The sequence below is a fragment of the Leptosomus discolor genome, chromosome 2 (assembly GCF_034619465.1).
Source record: "Leptosomus discolor isolate bLepDis1 chromosome 2, bLepDis1.hap2, whole genome shotgun sequence".
NCBI lineage: Eukaryota > Metazoa > Chordata > Aves > Leptosomiformes > Leptosomidae > Leptosomus > Leptosomus discolor.
The window spans coordinates 94899362-94920401 of NC_141392.1; the positions used below are offsets into that span (position 1 = coordinate 94899362).

At 38.5% G+C, this 21040-nt stretch overlaps 1 protein-coding gene across 1 annotated transcript in view; it reads right to left on the reverse strand.

Moving 5' to 3' along the window:
* Window positions 1–21040, reverse strand: part of COL19A1 (collagen type XIX alpha 1 chain) — a 198961-nt gene that overhangs the window by 134211 nt on the left and 43710 nt on the right. The window contains exon 9 of the mRNA XM_086461493.1: window positions 15806–15859. Within this exon, the coding sequence (XP_086317619.1) occupies window positions 15806–15859 (54 nt within the window). The remainder of the gene's footprint in view (window positions 1–15805; window positions 15860–21040) is intronic.

Consider the following 21040-nt stretch of genomic DNA (forward strand, 5'->3'; position numbering starts at 1 on the left):
GAGACAGCTCAGAGCTTGAGATAACGTGGCCACAGGGATCCTTACTCCAGACTGCGCTCCAGTTGGCATTGTTTCCTTTTTTTTACTATTAGCATGTCTTAAAAAGTATGCAATTGCACAATTTCCATATTCAAATACATAAAGCACATGTATTTCATAAATAAAGTGCATAAGTCAAAAGTTTGTTTCTATATTTTGCTCCCACAAACTATTTTCACATAACATGAGAAGTCAGAGAAGCTGTTCTGAAAAACCTGAGATGAAAGAACCAGTCCATTTATTTTCATGCATAACTACAGGCCAGCATATTGCCTTTTATTTTTATTTTTTTTAAATTTCAAAAACTGATAATGAACTCACTGAAGCCTTTATGATAGATGTCAAGGAGTTATCATTAAAAAAAGTATCAGCAGCAGAAGAGCCTCTGCTGTCAGTGGGCATTCTTTCTGCATTTAGCAAACACAAATGATATTCACCACTATTGCATGTCCTTAAAGAAGTGACAACTGCCTCCTTGACCTTCTCCATCAAGAATCATAAAATTGTTTAGGTTCAAAAAGACCTTTAAGATCACAGAGTCCAACAGTTAGCCTAGCACTGCCAAGTCCACCACAAAACAACTTCCCTGGGCAGCCTGTTCTAATGCTTGACAACCCTTTCGGCAAAGAAGTTTTTCCTAATGTCCAGTCTAAGCCTCCCCTGGCACAACTCGAGGCCATTTCTTCTTGTCATATCTCTAGTTACTTGAGAGAAGAGACCAACACCCGCCTCACTAAAACCTCCTCTCAGGTAGTTGTAGAGCACAACAAGGTCTCCCCTCAGTCTCACTTTCTCCAGGCTAAACAACCCCAGTTCCCTCAGACACTCCTCATAGGACTTGTTCTCCAGTCCCTTCACCAGCTTCATTGCACTTCTCTGGACAAGCTCCAGCACCTCAATTTCTTTCTTGTATTGAGGTGCCCAAAACTGCACACAGTACTCGAGGTGCGGCCTCACCAATGCCGAGTACAGGGGCACGATCACCTCCCTACTCCTGCTGGCCACGCTATTTCTGATACAGGACAGGACACTGTTGGCCTTCTTGGCCACCTGAGCACACTGCTGGCTCTTGTTCAGCCAGCTGCCAACAACAGCAACACACCCAGGTCCTCTTCCAGCAGTCAGCTTTCCAGCCACTCTTCCCCAAGCTGAAGGCACATTTCCAGTCACCACTCTTAAACGCCACTGATTTCAAACAAAACAGAACTGGACTGCAAGAAACTAAATAGCAAATAGAGGAGCAAATGAAGGCAGACCGTATTATCAGCACAAAACCAGAGGACCTTGGGTAGTTTGGATATAGTTCCTCAGTTGCAAGAGGAAACTCATCAGCCTCTGTGGAGCCCTTATGGGCTGTAACGATGGAGCTTTACAAGCAAGGGGAAAGTTCCAGGCAATGTGGAAGAGCAGGGGAACAGGACGGCTTTTCCTCATTTGTCTCACTGTGTCCTAGAGCCTGAAGGGCCTTTACAATTTTTTCCTCTACTTTTCAGTCCGAGTCAAATGACTCAACTAACAGTCTTTATTTAGGTTCACCATCCAGTTACATTCCTTAGGTAAGAAGGGTAAGAAGCATGCTACACTACTACATAGAAGTGGATAATGTTAAATTTTTTTTTAATTTTATTTTAGACTGTTATTTAAAAATGCACTGCAGACAGGAACTGAACATGGGCTTGAAAACAATCCAGTTCAGTTGACCCACAACACCATACACAGAGCATAAAGAAAATGCAAACAAAAGCCATGAGAATTCTTCCTGTAAAGCACCAAAAATAGGCAAATAGGCTTCTGGCTGCAAAACGATCTCAAAGATTCATAATGTCTTATGGACGAACATTTTAGAACATGATGTCTAGCCAGTTGGATATTTCTATCACCTGAAGCAACACAGTAGAAAAAATTTCGAAGTGATCTTATACTCATGGACAACTGATAGATTTTTGTAAGTATGTTTTTTCCTGTACAGGAGATCTGTCAAAAGAAAAATTGTCTCACTTACACACCATATCTTGATTTATTGTAAACCCAGCCATAACACGGCATTAAAGCAAACCTAAATCCTATTGAAGTTTCAACAGAACTGGAAATGAATCTAATTGACCTTGTTAAAATAATATTTGAAACACAATAATGTTAAATATAAGTTAAAAAGCATTATCCAATACTGGAGAATTGCCAAGGTCTTTTCAAAATAATAAAATATATTATGACTATTATAATCACCATAATAATTGGAGACCCAAGTTTATATTAGGAAGGTAAACATCATTGGTCAACCTCTTACATGTCAGAGGCTATTCTTTCCTGTGGGAATTATCATCATTATCATCCATTTCCATAACCTGAAGATTCAGGAGGCAGATTGGTACAAATGTCAGTTTACACTAACAAAGATCTGTCCCACAGACCACTAAACACTATTAAGTCTAATGTCTTACCACACAGATATGAAATACAAAAAAAGCAGTAGCAAAACTAAGGATTTAAGGTGAATCAAAAATAAATAGACCACATATAGAGTGAAATTTCTAATCTAGGAACTAAGTCAGATAAGTACTTTTTCTGAAATACTATATTGTTGGTGTGCTTGTGTAGTTGCAAAGCTCCTATCAACTATTGATAAATAAAGCAGTTCAAGATACTGTTTCCACATCTCCATTTCCACTCAAAAGTTTAAGACTTTCCCAAGAAATATATCTCCTCACTTCAAAAACAATGCATTTTGACATTTGATGTATTTTGGAGACTGGCTAGTACTTGGATGAAGACTATATACTGACCACATATCTAGGACTCTAACAGACAGTTCCCCACCATGAATCTGGGATTGGTGGATCTACTATCAGCACAGGAGCCCTAGGAACTGCTCCCTAAAGGTAAGTCTACAGGTGCACCCTACTACTATCAATTCTGAGCAGCTTTGTGGGTAACAGCGACTTCTCAGTCTTGCAGGGTTGTTCCTTTTCCTTTCAGGCCCTTTTCTTAAGCTCTTTGAGGCTTGTTAGCCTATTCCATACCCCATATCTGGGACACCTGACAGAAAGAAGCTAGTCCACTATCCAAGGGACATGGGCTCTCTGCATGAGTTTTTAATCATCCTCTCACTAAAACCCGATGTTTATTTAGAGAATCAACACTACTCTGACAGCCATTTCTCCAGCTGAATTCCTTTCTCATTCTTCTGAGGTTCAGCAGAAGTACTGCCAGTACACTAAATTCTACAGGGTGATATTCTGGCTATTTCACAACACTGGCATTATAACCTTGTCACTTGCAAAGAGCCACGCATTTTTGTTAACAGTTCCTGAAGTCTCACCTTCTTCCACCTCATGGATTCAATACTAGAAAAGAAAAATGCTCAGACTAAAGTATGAAGGAATGTGGTGGGGAGGGGATGGAACGGGACAGAGACATTCTGGCCATAGTCACTGTTACATGACACATCCTACTGGCTAAGGCTCTGAGAGTTCACATTAATCAAAGATGATCTGTAAGAGCATCCTGATACTTTACTATTTCCATTGCTGGTTTTGCCAGCAGAGTTGCTATCACAGCACTGACTAACAAATGCCACAAAGATTGTAATTTCTTCCACTCAGTTATTTAAAAAAAATAAAATTAAAAAAAAAGAAGCCCAAAGTGTAATTAAATAAACAGGCCACCACTGAGACATTCTCTCTCCAATTATGTAGGATGCAGTTATGTAGGTTGCAACAAAGTCAATAAGGAATAGCATTGTACACTATTTATTCTCATCTTTTAAGTAGTTTCCCACCTTTGCTCTTCCCTCGCAGCCTCAAGTACATCTCTATCAATACGGTATGCTCCTCTGGGCAGGGAATTTCTTTTACTCCAGTCTTGTGCTACACTGTATAGGAAAGTCCCAAGGCTTTCTCACGTAATGGGAAGACACAGAGTGTAACAGCTATACCCCAGAAGTCTAGGACTCTCCTTCCGTGCATACTTTTTAAGGGAATTTTCATTCTAAGAAGTAGACAGCTATATAAACATTTCTTGAGATCTTATTGTCAATGGCTAAAAATAAAACGTTGTGCATATGCCACATGTAAAGTTAACAGGTTACAAAGTTAAAAATGGATTAACTTCCTCCTGTTGAGCATCTTATTACAAACTAAAACGAAGTTCTCTTCATTTGAAAGGGAAAATCAGAACTGCCATTCAGAACAAATAGGGAGCATAGTCAAAGGGGTGTTAATTCTGAAGAAAAAGCATCAGCTGACTAGCTTCTCAGTATCTGTAAATAAAAAAAAAGAGCAAACCAAAACTGGCTTGTGTGAGGTACTTGTTAAATACAAATCAAACACCTGTCAACCAGCTGGGCCGCGTGTGTCACTGCTGAGCCATCTGCAGAAACACACCCCGCGCCAGTTGCTTTACTTAGCGTGGCCTGGGAACAAGAATCCATTAGACAGAAAGTCAACAGTGGAATTAGCAGCACTTTTTCTTTTAGTGCCCTTCCACTTACTTGTTTGACTTCTTGTGTTTCTATTTTTGGGAGCCTCATGCCTGAGCAACAGTGCTGACTGCTGATTAGACAAGACTTGGCCCAGCCTCAGCGTGTCACATTGATTTAATCGATTCAGACTTGAAACATGCAATATGAATCTTAGGTGTTGATAAACACTGCCTAGCAGTGGGAATTAAAAAAGAAACACAATCAAAGTTCTATTTTGCAATACCTATGAATGATTTTACTATATGAATAAAAAGCAGGTTTTATGTCCAACAATGTGGTATCTCTGAATTTTAAAAAAATCAGTTTATATGGAATTTGGAATATAAAACTTGCATTATAATTTTAAAGATTTTTTTGGTGAAGTAGTATATTCATGGATATTAAAAATGCACACCTGAGCTGGATTTATCTAAATACTTACATGACCAATCCAACTCACCCACCAAAAAAGGGCAAAGTATAGTTAGTAGGTCACAAGTCACAACAGCCAACAGTGTTATCTATAACCTCTGTACAATTTGTACTACAGATAAATTTTCTACTGCATGAAGCTAACAATTTTTTAAAAAAAATCTCATGCACTATTTGTAATAGAAGTTGTTAGCCAGGGAAAAAGTACTTAATATAAATTAAATTAAGTACAATAACATAAGTTATCCATAATTATCCTAATATAGATCAATGATTCATCAGATCAAAAATCTTGTATTTGATGAAGTCCAATACCTAATTCCTCAAAAGACAAACAAAACTAAGTAAAACGTGTCAGACAAGCTGTACAATGCTGCAGTACAGTGCGAAAATTCCTTCCTCCCCAATTAGTCCATCTCCTCCAACACGCTGCTGCCAACTTTTACAACGCTAAGTCTTGCAATAACATGTTTTTTTTCTCAAAGCCCTACTTTCTCATGAGATGTGAAAAACTCAGAATATTAGTTTCAAAACCTACAGTCTCTAGCCATCATAACTGAAGGAGAAAAAAAAAAGAAAAAATCTGTACACCACAGAAACCTCATAGAAAGAACCCAATCAGTATAATTTACGAACAATTGAATAAGAATCCTCAAGCCTTCCCCTGCCCTTTCGAAGTCCGTAAGGTCCTGACTGAGGCTTTTCCAACATAGTTAAGAATCCCAGAGCCAGGCAGGCTCACAGCTAGAGTATTCATGAATCTCTGATTAAAGAACAAAGAGCTGCATTTAATGACTACATTATTTAACAACTGCATTATTTTTTACTTCCACATTACATAACACGCTAACAAAAGCCGGTCCTGCATGGCAGCGTGCCACCCTCAGTTTTGCTCTCAGCAGCCCAGATCCCTACAAAATGGACAGTGACCTCTGGTTTCTTTGGCCACACCTCACACCACAATAGCTGCTGCTGCATGCCAGGCCCCCATGAGTGGCTGCATTCTGCTTGTTATTACAGTTTCATTGCAAACACCAGAGGGTATACCCTCCCACCCTCACTCTTAATCTCACCTGTGTCACTCGCCTGAAGGAACCCATGGCTTTGATGCCAAGCAATACAAGCATTTGCGTCTGGCTTCCAAAACACATTTGCACTTTCGTTCTGCTGAGACATACTAATCTGATTTTGAGGGAAACCACAAGAGGACAGAAGAAAATGCCGTGCCTTTTCTCAAATGACTCAGCTGACAGACTGAAGCATATTTTTTTTCCCCTCAAAAAGCAATGATTTTTTAATAACAAAATAAAGCCTTTGCTCACCAGCAGTACACAACCTACAGTGGTCACTAGCACCATTCCCTCCAGAATGGAAATAACACCCAAGCTGTGTCACTGCACACAAGGTAATTTGATTCCACCGAGCTTTCTATCGGGAACTGAACTGCTGTTGTTTAGCTTCAGGAATTGAAAAACCAGGGAGCTCAAGAGTTCCTGGAGTTGCGAACTGCAAAAATCACCTAATATGGCAAAAATAAGTCAGCACAGCAGACAGCTCTCTGGAATCAAATTTATGATCAAAGGCTATTCAAAACACTTCCTTGAAATGCTAAGGAAAGAGCAAGAGCAAGCAAGCAAGACTACACACACTGAAGCAACGAAACAAATTCTGGAAAACATAATGGTCTAGAGTGTATTTGCCCAGTGAGAATTTTAGAAAGCGTATTTATGCATCAGAAAGCTACTGAGAGCTACTGTTTTCATATTCATCCATCTCTTAAAATCAAATGTGTGTTAATTACACACAGAGATATCACTGAAAACAGAAAAAGAATACAAAACTCATACTAAATTTGTTGCTGTAATAGACATTTTCCAACTGCCAGGTTTCCAATGGCCAGCAATTCTTAAACTCAAGGCTTTAAATGTAGTGGTAATAAATTTTCCAATTGGAAAACAATGACTTTCTTTTTTGAGGCTGATCTGTTTATTTGTTTACCCATAAAAACCTAGTTCTTAAAAATTTGCACCATATTTCCTATTAAAATGTTGTTTCAGCTTTACATTCTTACAGCTCACAATTCTCCTACTTTGAAAAGCTTTCTATGCCAAATATTTTTTCCTGTAGTAGTGATGATCTCTGTTGGAGATTTCAGAGTAAAGCAGTACAATGATTTTTCAAAAGCTGCAAAACTTGCACGCTTTATGTCTGTGCCTGATCTAAAATACTAGAATATAACTGATTAGCAGTGACAGGAGCTCAGAGATTGGATGGTACTTAACAAAAGACAGACAAATTGAGTAAGATGGCTTCAAACAGTACCTATCCAGTGCTCCACATGCATTTTTGGAAGCTTTCTGAGATGCTGATGAGCTACTTTGGAAGTATCCTGACCTCCCTCAAGGATCTGTATGGTACATGAAATGTGGAAGGCACTGAGTCCACAGATCTTTCAAGGCAGCTGCAAGGAAAAGACTGCATTACTGTAAGCTCAACACCAATGTCTCCTCAGATTTGTATATCTGCATCAGTGATTGTTGCTCCAGGAGCATAGCTGAACTGACATAATAGGCCAACCATTGGCTCTTTTGCAAAGTCAAATGTGCCTTGGAAAATTCTAGGCAGGGTTTCCATGGTCTAGATGGAGCAATGAGGAAAGCAGGTCAATCATCACAAGGACCTCCAGGTGGACAAAATTTGATTTGGATGCACATTTAACAAATTTTCACTAGTGGATTTTCTGACATAGATGTCCCTGAAGACCGGACCCTGGAGTACCGCACTATGGAGATGGGTAATAAAAGCATCTCAAAGTAATTTGAAGTCACATGCTATACTAGCGTGTCATTTATAAGTTTTTTACAAAATTTTAAATTAATGTATATATATTTAAATTTTGTTGGAAAACAAAGCACTGGGGATTTCTAAGCCATGTTTTATATTGAGCTTCTGAATTCAGTTTCTTCTCAAAAAAATATAAAAATCTTATAATGCAGCCATTTTCAAACTCATTTTCTCAGGTACCACCAAGGGAAAGGGGACCTCTTCCCACAGCAGTGCAAAGTAGGCTGTTCAGAAAGTGTTAACGTGATGTTTTGATACCATACGCATACCACAAATGGTATCTATATCACATTTTGGGAACCAGTTTACTAATAATTTGCTTAGCTATACCAAATATAAAGGGAACCCTATTACAAAAGGGTAACAAGAGCAAAATCATCAGTGTTAGGGTTCAAAGCCAGTTAAAACTGAAGACAGCACGCTGATAATGGACTTGAGAAAACTGAAGTTAGATAACAATGTCATGCAGTTAAATGAGAAAAACACCATCACAAACAGCATTATGTGTTCTCCTGTTATCTTCTTAACTCATTAACTATGTGAGTTCATGAACACTTCGTTGGGCCATCATCACAAACATATGTAAGTGAACAAAAGAAGGAACAATCCTTTTAGATACCTACTGCACAGTTCCATAAACCAATCTCATTTTCATGACTCCTGAAGCACAAATAGCACTCGTACACTTGGTAGAGCTCTTGAAATGTACACTGAGTTTTTTTTTCTCTAGTTTGACTTTGAATATAAATCTAAGTTGTGCAGTGATAAACACTGTTTTTATTCACATAAGCATTTCTTTCTCCTTTCAGTCTAAACTGTTTATTTTATTAATACACTGTGGGAGCACCCATACAGTGCAGTAGCAAATGCATAGCATATTGAATATTTCACAGCTTCCTCAGGCTTACTGTGCAAAACAAGCTATTTTAGAAAGCTTACTCAATATATTTAATATATTATATACCAAATATATTTAATATATTTGCTGCTCACTGCAGGGGGGTTGGACTAGATGACCTTTAAAGTTCCCTTCCAACCCAAAGTATTCTATGATCCTATGGTAATATTTTAGGATGTCTGTTGATAATCTAGATTGCAAAAAATTAGTGCAAAAAACTACAATGACAACAAACATTTGAAAGTCAAGTATCACAATTAATGGTGTCACAAGTATTTAAAAAAATGTAGTTTAAGAGACATAGATGCATCACCTCCATCACTATGAATTGTATACCATGAACCACAAGAAAGCAATTACTGTGGAGGTTTGGATAAAGGGAAACAGACAAAACCAGTTTAGTTTGCTAAGTCTTCTGAATTAAATTTCTGGCTACATCGGTCTTATTTTTCAGAAAGTAGTGACTGAGAAAGAAGAAAAAGTATTTTCATAATTGAAAAAAAAATAGACAAATATGGAATGGCCAAGAACCAAGTCAATTACTCACCTTCAGCAGCTTGAGTCCTTTGAGCCTTCCTGCCATCAGCATGTTCTCAGAAGCTTAAGAGCTTTTTGGCTAACAGAGCCCATAACATATATATGCCATAACTCCCCAAGAGGCTTAGTACTTTGTATCAAAGTACATGCCACAGTGGTAACCTGTCTCAGAACCAGGAACTTTCCTGCTAAACTTTTGAAGTACACAGAGATAGTACCCCTAAAATCTGATATGCTAAAACAGGAGGGATTAATCTTGACTGCCAAGCCATCACAGACCAGCAAAAATCCCAAAACTCCGAACAGGACTAGATCACCTAACATCCAGGACACAAATAAACTTTTAATTTGGAACTTCATTGTCATGGCAGTATAGGCTCAGTGGTGGTACAGGCCCAGAAGCAAAGAGCAGGAAAGGACTTGAGTTGTTTGGCTGAGTGATACAAGAAGTACAGGAAACAGAAAAATCTCAACTATAGAGAGGCAAATCCCACCCAGTTTGTCCAGGTTTACAAAAAACCTCAGGAAAGGAAAGGGACAGAATGAACTCCCTGTAAATGAGAATAAAAAGATCTGGTGGCTTTCCCCCCTCCCAGAAAAAGTCTAAACCCACATTTTTAAGGCTGGAATACTTGATTTTTTAGTTGTGGTTCAAAGTGTACACCTCCTTAGGTTTTCAGACTACTTGGAATGCCTAGAAGTATACCACAAAGAAGGATCCAACACACAATATGCTTCATGCAAAGTCTAATTGTTTCCTTGGCTGGAAGAGCAGAGAGACTAACCCTGTTCTCTCCTGATACAAAATGCACAGCTGTGAAGTTGACCATCCTTATCTGCATCAATCCCCTAGGAGGTGCTACAGAAAGGACCTGCATACATGCAATCTGTACGGAAGTAGTAAGACACTATGACTTCAGTAAATTAGAAGCTTCTGGGTCTCACCAAGAGGAAAGTCCTCTCACCATTTCAGTATGACAGGAACATTAGGAAAATAATAAAACATTTTAATAGGAATACTTTCCAGCAGTGTATCAACTTTGCTCAGATTACAGCAGTGGCGTGACCCTGCACACAGCAATGGTGTGTGAAGATCATTCTTAATGGCAGAGCAATCAGTTATTGTCATAATTAGGTTAGTCTAACTTCTAGATCAGGGTTGCTTCACTTATGAAACTTGATCCTACACCTTAGAGCCCTCCGGTCACCTCAAACCTCCATTTCAGGGCCCTACAGTCAGCACTCTGGCTGCAATGCAGTTATAGTAGATGGCTTCAGAAGTGTATCCAGGGACAATTTCATTTGCTAATCGCCAAAAAGTCGGCTAACACAGCACTTCCCTTGACATGCGTTTCTTCTGTCCTCACAGACTGCTGAATACCTCCAGAAGGCCAAGGCATAAGGTCTCACACACATAGCAATTCTGATTTACCACAACATTCCAATTCTTCTTGTACCATGATTTGACAGATACTTTGAAGAAGCATCCCCAGAAGGCTGAGCTACAAATCAGTCCTGATTGCAGGAAGGGGATCATGGCAATGTATTCCATATCTCCGGTAGTCTACAAAAGAAGCAAGTTTCCTTTCAAGGGAGGACTACTACCCTCTTATTTTTTTAGAGCTAACAACACAGAACGCTCTCTGACACTTAAGAATTTCTGTTGTTGCCCTAAGTAGGATCTACTGTTTAAAAAATTTGTCTTAAGATGGTTCCCTGAAAAAGGACAGCAATGAAGGAACTAGGTCGTTAGACATCAGAGTCATGTATTTGATGGTGTCCACAATCTACTGTGTTGTGACTTTGAGGGCCAGAGGTAGGGTTCCACAGGAATTGTGTTTGATTCTTGACTCTCTAGATTGGTCACAAGCATTGTCACACTGACTGCTTTTGCCCTGAAGGCAGACAAGATGACAGGCACGTTGTGGTGTGTTGCCAGTCAGTGGAAACTTCATTTTCTACTTTGGCAGCTTGCAAGAAATGCAGTAGAAAAAAATTTGGCAAAACTGCAGAACTATGGCCTGAACACTCATTTGTTTTCTTTTCGGTGTTAAGGCTATTCTTGTGTCACCCTAGAGTCATCAAGACAAACTTTGTTCTCTGGATTAGCCCACAGCAGATCCAGCCTCTCTAATTGAAAGCACATTCTAGAAGTCTGTACCAGTTAGATCTGCACCTATTAGTATAACTAATTGGTGCAAAACCACTGCAGCATTTAGTGAATGTGAAATTATGTTGTCAGTGATAATATGTCTTACAAATGACAGAAGGCCAGGTGTTACATTTGAAGACAGACTGAAGATATGTGAGGTACACAATATATTTTAACACTTTAGATTCCTGAAAGTCAAGGCTGTATATGAAGCCTTACAGACTTTCCATGGTTTACACAGATCTTGAAAATTAAGTATATGACCATGGAGCAATTTCCTGGGAGATTATCCTGGTAAGATTTTCTCAAACAATAAAGTATATTGGACAGGATTGTTCTAACTTCAGTTTTTCACTACAATGTCAGTTACGTTTGAGCTAATCAATTCTACAGAAACAGGCCTTCTAATAGCCAAGTTTATCTCATTCTAAGGTAAACTTCTAAAATAAGTCAAAAAAATTGATATTGTTGCTTACTCACAGCAGCATGAGTAAGATCTGCCATGTATTCATTCTCTGAACCTTTCCCCAGGGAAAGAAGTGTGAACAATGGAGTGGATTTTTGGCATACCAGAAAGAGCCCCTCTGCCCTCTGAAGCCTCAAACTGCATTTACACTAAAAAAAAAAAAAAAAAAAAAAAAAAAAAAAAAAAAAAATTGTGTAGTTTCTTTTTTCTTTTTCCTAACTAGTGAATCAGTGGGCATATCTGCACAAAGCTCAGAAAAATACATTGCAGAAAAACATAAAAATAGCCATACCAGTCAAATATAACATCTCCAACGAAAGAAAAAAAGCAGTAGCTCCTGAAAATGCTCTCCCAGCATTGTACAGTCTGCACCTCAACTTCCTGAAACACAGGAGATGCCTTTGTACATAATAGTACTTCGAGTATTTTTATTCCTTTACTTAATTCAGCTGTCTTTGAATCTATGCACATTTTCAGCATCCAGAACACCCCAGAAAAAGGAGCACAAAAATAATAAATGCAAACAAACTTACATAGCCCTTGATGCATCCACTGAGAGACAGCATGTTAATACCATTCATCACACGAGAAAAAAGTGATTCTGCTTCTAGAAAGGAGCTAATAATTCCACACAGCACTGTACTACCCTGCACAGATATGAGAACTCTGACTAGCAGAAGCTGGGTGGCTGGATCTCAGTTTCTTCATCTAGCTATGCATATATAAAACATTTTTTTTTTGCCTTTTTATAAACAGCTTTTTGTTTTGCCAGTTTCAGATTCCACAGCAGTTCATTTTTAATTTGCAACAATGGTATGGCTTTTATGTATTCTCGATTAAAAGAGTTATAATGTACAGGAAAAGTACAGTGTCTTGTTATTAAATATGATCTGACTGTTGAGATCAGGAGCTTTGGGATTTGGCCTGACAGTGAATCTGCAAGGAGCTAAGCAAAAAAACCCCAAACAGTATTAACCATGGAAACTGTAATAATAACTTCTACGGTAAAAACAATGTAGCCTGGCAATTTTAAAGAAAGATAACATCAGAGAAGTAGTTACAGAAAGAGCCAAGGGAAAGCACAGCTTTATTCTAGATCAATCTCATTCAATCTACAATGTTTTACAATAACTCTTTCCATTAATTCACATCTGGGAGCACAGGAAAGGAAAAACTGTCTAGGTGGATCAAATAAAGGGTTTCTCTAGTCAAGTATATGACTACAACTGTGTCAACAACAGATGCCCAGAGAAAAGTATAACAATGGGACAACCATAAAGACTTCTCTAGTGGGTTTCTCAGACTTCAGTGTCTTAGAGCGCAAGAATTTTCAGACAAGCAGCAGTGTCTGTCTGACACACTCCATGGATTTTTACTCCATCAGCTTTCTAATAAGTTCTCAGACTGTTTAAATCCTGTGGCAGAGTGTTCAAACTGTAATCATATAACAGGAAGAACAAGCCTTTCTATCCTTTTCGAACTTGCTATCAGATAGGTTTGATGCTCTAGTTCACACACAGAAAAGGAGAGTAAAATAAAGAAAGAAATCCCTATCGATCTTTTCTATTCCACTCATGATTGTACAGAGCATAGAATAGGATATATTTCATCTCAGTTGTGCCTTTTTCAAATTCAATCCCTTATTGTCACACCTTCATTGGAAGATGTCCACTTCTCTTGCTCACTTCTTGACACCTCCTCTGAACCTTTTCCAGTAATATTAGATCCGCTTCGAGATGTGGGAACCAAAACTGTATACATCATTCAAGATGCAGCACAACATGGTTTCATTAGTAATAGTGACGTTAAGATACTAGTGCTTTGTTCTCTGTTCTCTTCCTAATCATTCCTACATTCTATTTGTTTATTTGAGTAGTACTTAAGAGTGAGTGTATGTTTTCATTGATCTGTAATTCCAAGATCACTTTCCTGGACACTAATAGCTACTACAGAGCCTGACATGAACCACAGAATCACAGAATGTTAGTGGTTGGAAGGGACCTCTGGAGATCATCTAGTCCAATCCCCCTGCTAAAGCAGGTTCACTTACAGCAGGTTGCAGAGGATCACATCCAGGTGGGTTTTGAATATCTCCGGAGAAGGAGACTCTACAACCTTTTTGGGCAGCCTGTTCCAGTGCTCTACCACCCTCCAAGGCAAGAAGTTTTTCCTCATGTTTGGGTGGAACTTCCTGTGCTCCAGTTTGTGCCCATGGCCCCTTGTCCTGTCGCTGGGCACACTGAAAAGAGCCTAGCCCCATCATCTTGACACCCATCCTTTAGATACTTATGGTCATTGATAAGATCCCTCTCAGTCTCGCCTTCTCCAGGCAAAAGAGACTTGGGTCTCAGCCTTTCCTCACAAGAGAGACGCTCCATCCCCCTAGTCATCTTGGTAGCCCTCCGCTGGACTCTCTCCAGTAGTTCCCTGTCCCTCTTGAACTGGGGGGGCCCAGAACTGAACACAGTACTCCAGATGTGGCCTCACCAGGGCAGAATAGAGCAGGAGGATAACCTCCCTCGACCTGCTGGCCACGCTTTTCTTAATGCACATAATGTTTGCTTTGTTTTTCCTCTTCATCTGTATCACTTTACTATTACTTTCACTGAGTTTTACATATCACTTTATGAGTTAGTCCCTCAGGATTGCAAAGTCCTTTGAACATCTTTGTAGCTTGCTCTTCATTTTTCTATCACGTATAACTTAGCATCAGCAGCAAATATCATTATTTTAACTCATCTCTCTGATAATATTATATAGCTACCTCCTATTTTTAATGAAACAAAATTTGAGACAGAAATAGTAAGTGAAAATAAAAGATAGTTTTGTAATTTTATATCCCATCAATTACAGATTTTAAACCTGATGGTTGATGTGAAACTCTACTTCTTTCAGCACATAGAAATCTGGATAATTACAAAATAAACCAAATCCTGCGCCGTTACTAAAATGTTGCAAACATATGAAAGCAGCATGTCAACCAATAAAGTGCAATATTGAAATTCTGAGCTTCTCAAAGCAATAGCTGCCTTTAAAAGGCATACTTGTTTATGGCACTGAAAGAACAGAAACTTGAAGTACACGATGAACAAGAACCTAATTTGACAGAACTGAGGGTTGAGGACTGAAATCATGATGGTAAAGATACCAATAAAATAAAATAAAATAGAAGTGCACTAACACATGTATCTGGGGATTTTCGTTCATTTACATATTGACTGGCTTCCATATACATGTAGAATATTCATAGAATCATAGAATCGTTCAGGTTGAAAAAGACCTTTGAGATCATCGAGTCGAACCGTCAACTCTACCAAGTACACCCCTAAACCTCAACTATTATTATGGAACAGAAAAAAAAAAAAAAAAAAAATCGCAAAAGGCCAAGTGATTAGAAACTCCAGTAACATGCTGTTTCTTCAGTGTTATGAGGGCTATCTTCTGTACTGAAGATGCTAGATATTATACTAGTAGAATTCCTCTAATACAGCTCTGAACTCAATAAACATGTACAACTGCCTTAATTTGCACATAATATCCTGAAATGAAGTGAAACTTATCCTCTTGAATACACAGGTGGGCTGACATGCTTTCTTAGCCATGGCTATTCCCTAGTCTTTGCTTAGAGGTCGGCACAGCTTGGAGGTAAACACTGCTAAGTGGCCTGTTGAGAGCATAAGAACTCTTTTCTAGGGTTGCACACCACAAACTGCACAGTCAAACAAGTGGCTTCCTTTTGTTCTATATAGCCCCCTGCTTCTAGAAAAAAAGCAACCAAACAAGCACATCTGTAGAGAATACTATTGATCTGAGTGGCATTTTCAGTGTGCTACAAAAATATGTCAGTGCAGGCAGAAAATGAACTTCTTTTAACAGAAGTGTTCTATCCTCCCATGTCTGTACATAATAACAGATAAGCCATTCTCATAACGAATGCTTCTGGTGAGTCAAATTACATATCAATGTACATGAACATACCTTTTCACCAGGACGACCAGCAACACCATCCTGTCCTTTCGCGCCCATTTCACCCTACAGAACAAATTATTCAGTTAGAAGATCTAAAGACTTCTGAGGTTAACAACAACTACTCAGGTCATATTTGATTCAACAGAAAAGCATCGTCTACACTGTTTTCTTCATGCTTCATAATGTAACCACTGTGGAGGAGGATGCCTTACATGTACCACTAAAATCAGACAAAGTAAATGCATTTTAAAACACCTATAATGTCAATTAAGATCCTCATCTGATAAACACTTGCACATGCATTTTTCCATAAAAGTCAGGTCTACTGATTTTAAGGGAATTCACTGCAACAGCAGAGTGAAGCCAAGTGCGTCCATTTTCATAGGGTCGAGTGTGTTCTACACTGAGAAAGCTCAACATGTAATACAGGTTTGTTTTGTCTTAAAGTCATGTGCCCACAGTGTTTTTAAAGAGACTATTTAAACTCAGTTAATCTCTCCTTCCCTTTTACCCGCCCAGAGAAACCAAACCCCAAACCACAACCAACGGATCAGGAGAGGTATGGAAGACCACAGCAGCTGCAAATTGGACCATGAGTCTTAAAAATGATTGAAGACGACACCAAACTCAGAAATTTTGCTTAATAACTTCAAATAAAAAGTTTAAAATAAGAATTGGGTGGATGCTAGAGGAACATAACAAAAGCACTGTAACCTTATTATAGTCTTTATTTAAAAAAAACCCAAAACATTAGGTTTTTCTACTTGTACCAAGAAGATAACATTCTCTAGCAAATAGAAAACACCACTGCCTTTTTTTGAGTAATCCAATTCTTTATGAAGAAAACGTCACTGGTTTGAAAAGAATTGACTTACCAAATTGTTCTTCAAGAGAAAGGGTTGCACAAAGAAGCAGAAGACCCACATTTACGTGAATAATTGGCCCCTAAAACAGGTTGTAAACCTAGGTTTGGAGTTAAAATCTAAAACTGCAAACCCTGCTGAGGAATTAGTGCCCAAAATCTCTGAACTCACCAAATGCATAACTTTTTTAATAGCAGGGTCCTGGAAACTCATAATTCTGATATTCAGCATATGCAGAAACTTCTCAGTATTAGGCAAAGTTAGTAAGTTTAGTCAATAAACCCACTCTGCAATAACAAATATCAGTTTCTCATGATCTTCCCAAACAGGATACACACACAACGCTGCACTGACTTCTTTTAGTTCTGTTACATATAGGACAGGAGATGTTTAACTCAACAGCGTAGCAGAAAGTCTTTGTCTAGACTAGAGAATGTGCATGTTCTGTGCCCTCCGCAGGCTGTGAGTGCTCCCAGACTGTACCCTGCCTTGCCTGGACTGCTGATGCCTCCAGTGCACTGGTGGTCATGGGATCTAAAGTTGTTCCGGTTGTCATGGGATCTAAAGTTCACAAGAGGAATATTAGGAACGTCACAAGTGAACTGCGTCCCAGAAGCCTGGTATCTTTCCTGAGAGCAAGGAGACCAGGTTCCTATCCAGACAACCATTCCTGCATTTTATGGGAGACTGGCTCCATGTAAATAGCATAAACATTTCTTAAATTACAACCTAAGTCTCTCCATCAGGTTTAAAGTGATATTAATTAATGTAGTTACGGTACAATAACACTGTCTAGATATCCCAGAACTCAATATCAGAATATGAACACTGCTGCAAAGCTTTTATAAACCAAAATAAACCCCAAAAAACCCAACAAAACAAACCACAAAACCCCCCACCAAAAAAATCTGAAAGAGCTTCATAGACAGAATACTGTGGTACCTTTACCTTTTCAGTATAAATGTAGTACCTCTGTTCTGACATGAAGTTGTTAACCTTTCTGAAGTTAAGAAATGAGCAGTAAGATTAGCAAGAAGACGTTAGTAACAATAGTATTTGCTATATCCCAGAACTGCCATTATAAAACATTTAATCCCTGGTAAAGGAAGGATTTACAATATATGCTTTTCATCAGCATTCCCTTTAGGCTGGCATCCAGCAGCTGCTGACTCAGCACACTGTACTCTGAGATGCTTAAGTCTCCTTATGCTCCACCCACGGAGTCTATGGATTGGATCCAAGGTCCCAGATGGAATTCTCAGATAAGTTCTGAGAATTCAATATTTTTGTCTCTAGCCTTGAGGGAAAAAAAAGGAAAAAAACCCGAACTACCAAAACCCCTCAAAAAAATGAAGTGGTCAGGTTTCCTCGCTACCTTTTTCTAAAAGCAGAATGATGTGTCCTAATGACTGTCACCATAATTTTGAAGTAAGCTGCCATACCTTAATACTATTCTGGTTGCTTCTTGCCTACCATAAAAGTTAGCTACTTTCCTTGTCCCCAATTTTAATTTCTTAACAGCTATTCACAGAAACAATTATAAAATAACTGCATGTGCATAGCCTGCCTCTAAACTTTTTTTTTTTTTGGTAACATTAGCTAAACAAATCAATCAAAACAAGGGACTCCCGGGTGCAGAGTACTAGTCCAGCCATACGTTTAAACCACTGCTCAGAAGTAACAATGCTCTGGAGGAGCGTACGAGCCACCTCCTATGTCCTTTTTATTCAAATATCAGAATGGTCTTCATTTAGCTTTATCTCAAAAGCAGAATAAAATCCTGTGCATGTGAATAGCATGAAACCACTGGCACTATGAGAGATAAAGAAGCAGGACTGGCCCCTGGACACCTTATCTAATCACCCACACAGTGACTCTCTTATCTGTGCACGCTCTGTTCCCTTATGCTGCTTGCCAGTATTTTAATAGACCAGAACCACTTTGTTACATTCAGCAGTGTATTTTTATATACTGTATCATCTAAAATTACACAGCCTGCTACACACCAGGAAGCCTTTAGCATATATGACTTACTAGCCAATTAACCAAGTTATGTTTACACTTCTGTTCCAGTAACTGCAGACAGACCCCCCATCTTGAACACAATTATTTTCCACTGCAAATTAGATCATAAAGTTATGCTTCTATCTTGTAATTGTGATTTTAACAACCACGCTCCTAAAGGTTCTAGTTTTTCATGCTTTTATTCAAGGAGATTAAAGATCAGATACTATAGGTTGTATAACCTATAACACTATTCACACACGCAGCCTGACAATAAAAAATAGAGCAAATGCATTTTTAAGGGTTTTTTCTATTTTTTTTGTTGTTGTTTAATGGCATTTTCCTTTGTTTCTGCAGATGTCAAAGTCCTTCAGAAAAGCGAAAAAGCATCCTTTTCTCCTTCTCACATAGTAGATGCCAAAGGTACAGAAATGAGATGAAAAAACAGCATTCTTTACCATCAGGCCTACATCTAACCCTTAATAAATCTCTTTTATGCCTTAACAAGAGAATTCCAACTCCTGACACTACAATTGAGTTTTTTAAGTTTATGGAAATAAATTAGTAAGAACGGGAATAAAGAATTGCATTTGCTTAGAACTACCAAAGCCAACAGATATATGTGGCTGCTAGAAGAACAATTTCACAAGCTGGTGAACACCAGCAGTACAATGCTGGCATTTATAGGTTATGAGGTACACTCACTGTAACAATATTCAAAGATAGTGCTGTGAGCTTTAAGTTTACTGTTAGGATTTTCTAAGGATATCATTCAACTGAGCACAAGATACTTATTGAATAAAATATTTAAGCCATAGCACATTTTTCAGAAAATGATCTTTTGCAAACAATAGGATGGATACTATACTTTTGAAAATGTTTATTTTGTTAAAATCATAAGCAGACAGGGTGGAAATTCAGCAAGCTGAAATGAGAAAAATAAATAGTTTCTGTCAACTTGCTGCAAAGCCAAGTCAAATTAAATTCTTAAAAAGAGACTGCAGACAGCAAAGATGTTTCTTTCCAGTGATACCAATCAGCCTTCTAACTGAAGTGGAAACAATTTTGCACATCTGAGACCACCTGCAGTATTACACTTGTGATCATTTTTTTATATTAATGATTCAGAGAGTTTCAAAATCACTTGACCTTTACCTCTTTGCACTGTTTGGCCTTTATTCAATGCACCTGTCATAGAACCAGACACAAAATACAGTACCTTTATTCCTAGACTACACAGTACTACTGAAGAGTCAGGTACAGTAGAGATAGCCTAAAGCCAAATGTGGGGATAGAGAGAACGACAAAGTGATACTTAGTGAAGTTTACAAATTACAGTCCTTTCCCATATATAACCAAAAATATTCTTTTAAGAAAAAGTATTTTATTTAAACACATTATTTTGTTTCTTAAATTGCAAATCTATTTAAAATATATTTACACTGTGATATGGAGTGGCATTAACTTGATACATTAATACTTAATCTAAAAACTCAAGTCTATACAGAATTTTGAGGTGATTTTAATACTAAGATAAAAGCAAATGCACTTAATAAACAGCAAGAAAGACACTAACATGGCCTAGCGCACACACTGTTAGAGTACTGCATTACAACGTCTACAATGAGGACACATTAGTTCAGATAAAACGAGTAACCTAGGTTAGCTCTCAAAAACACTCCTTAACCAAAATCAGGTTTGGCTTTGTAAGATTTGATTAACTAAAGTAGCTTTTGCTGTTTTCATCTCTGCATAGTTATGTTTGCCAACAGCATCAGAAATGTCCCGGTAAGAAAATGGTTATCATTATCAAGAAAGATATACCAGCACACTCTGAAAAGAGTTGTTCCCAGCAGACAGAGTACGGGCAGGGTTTCCAAAAGTGATAAAGTGGAAGGTGAAAGAGGTAATGTAGAGAACTCATCCTTTCTACTAGATCCATCATCTGTATGATTGAAGTCAGAGGCAGTTCCCGCAAGAACTTACAAGAAAATTACGTAAGCTACAATTTAAAAATTAGTTGTACAGATGGGTAAACAGTTCACATGATTATAAAATGGTGATAGAAGTATTTAGGCCTCAAAAATAAAAACAAACCCTAATTAGCAACTTCTAGTTGATGAATATAATAAAATAACATTTGGATAATTTGCCAAGGATTAGAAAGAAAACTCATCCCAAAGGCACCACCACTCCAGGGTTTCCCTGGCACACCTTCCCACACACAAGCAGGGAGTATATAGCCCAGCAAGTATCATCCCTGTTACTCCCAGTAGAAGCCCCTGCTGACCCGGCAGTGCAGGGGCTCAGCCTTGCAGCAGCCTGAGCTGGATGTCACCAGTTTAACCCTGCGCCGGGGCCTGTGACTGCTGCTTCC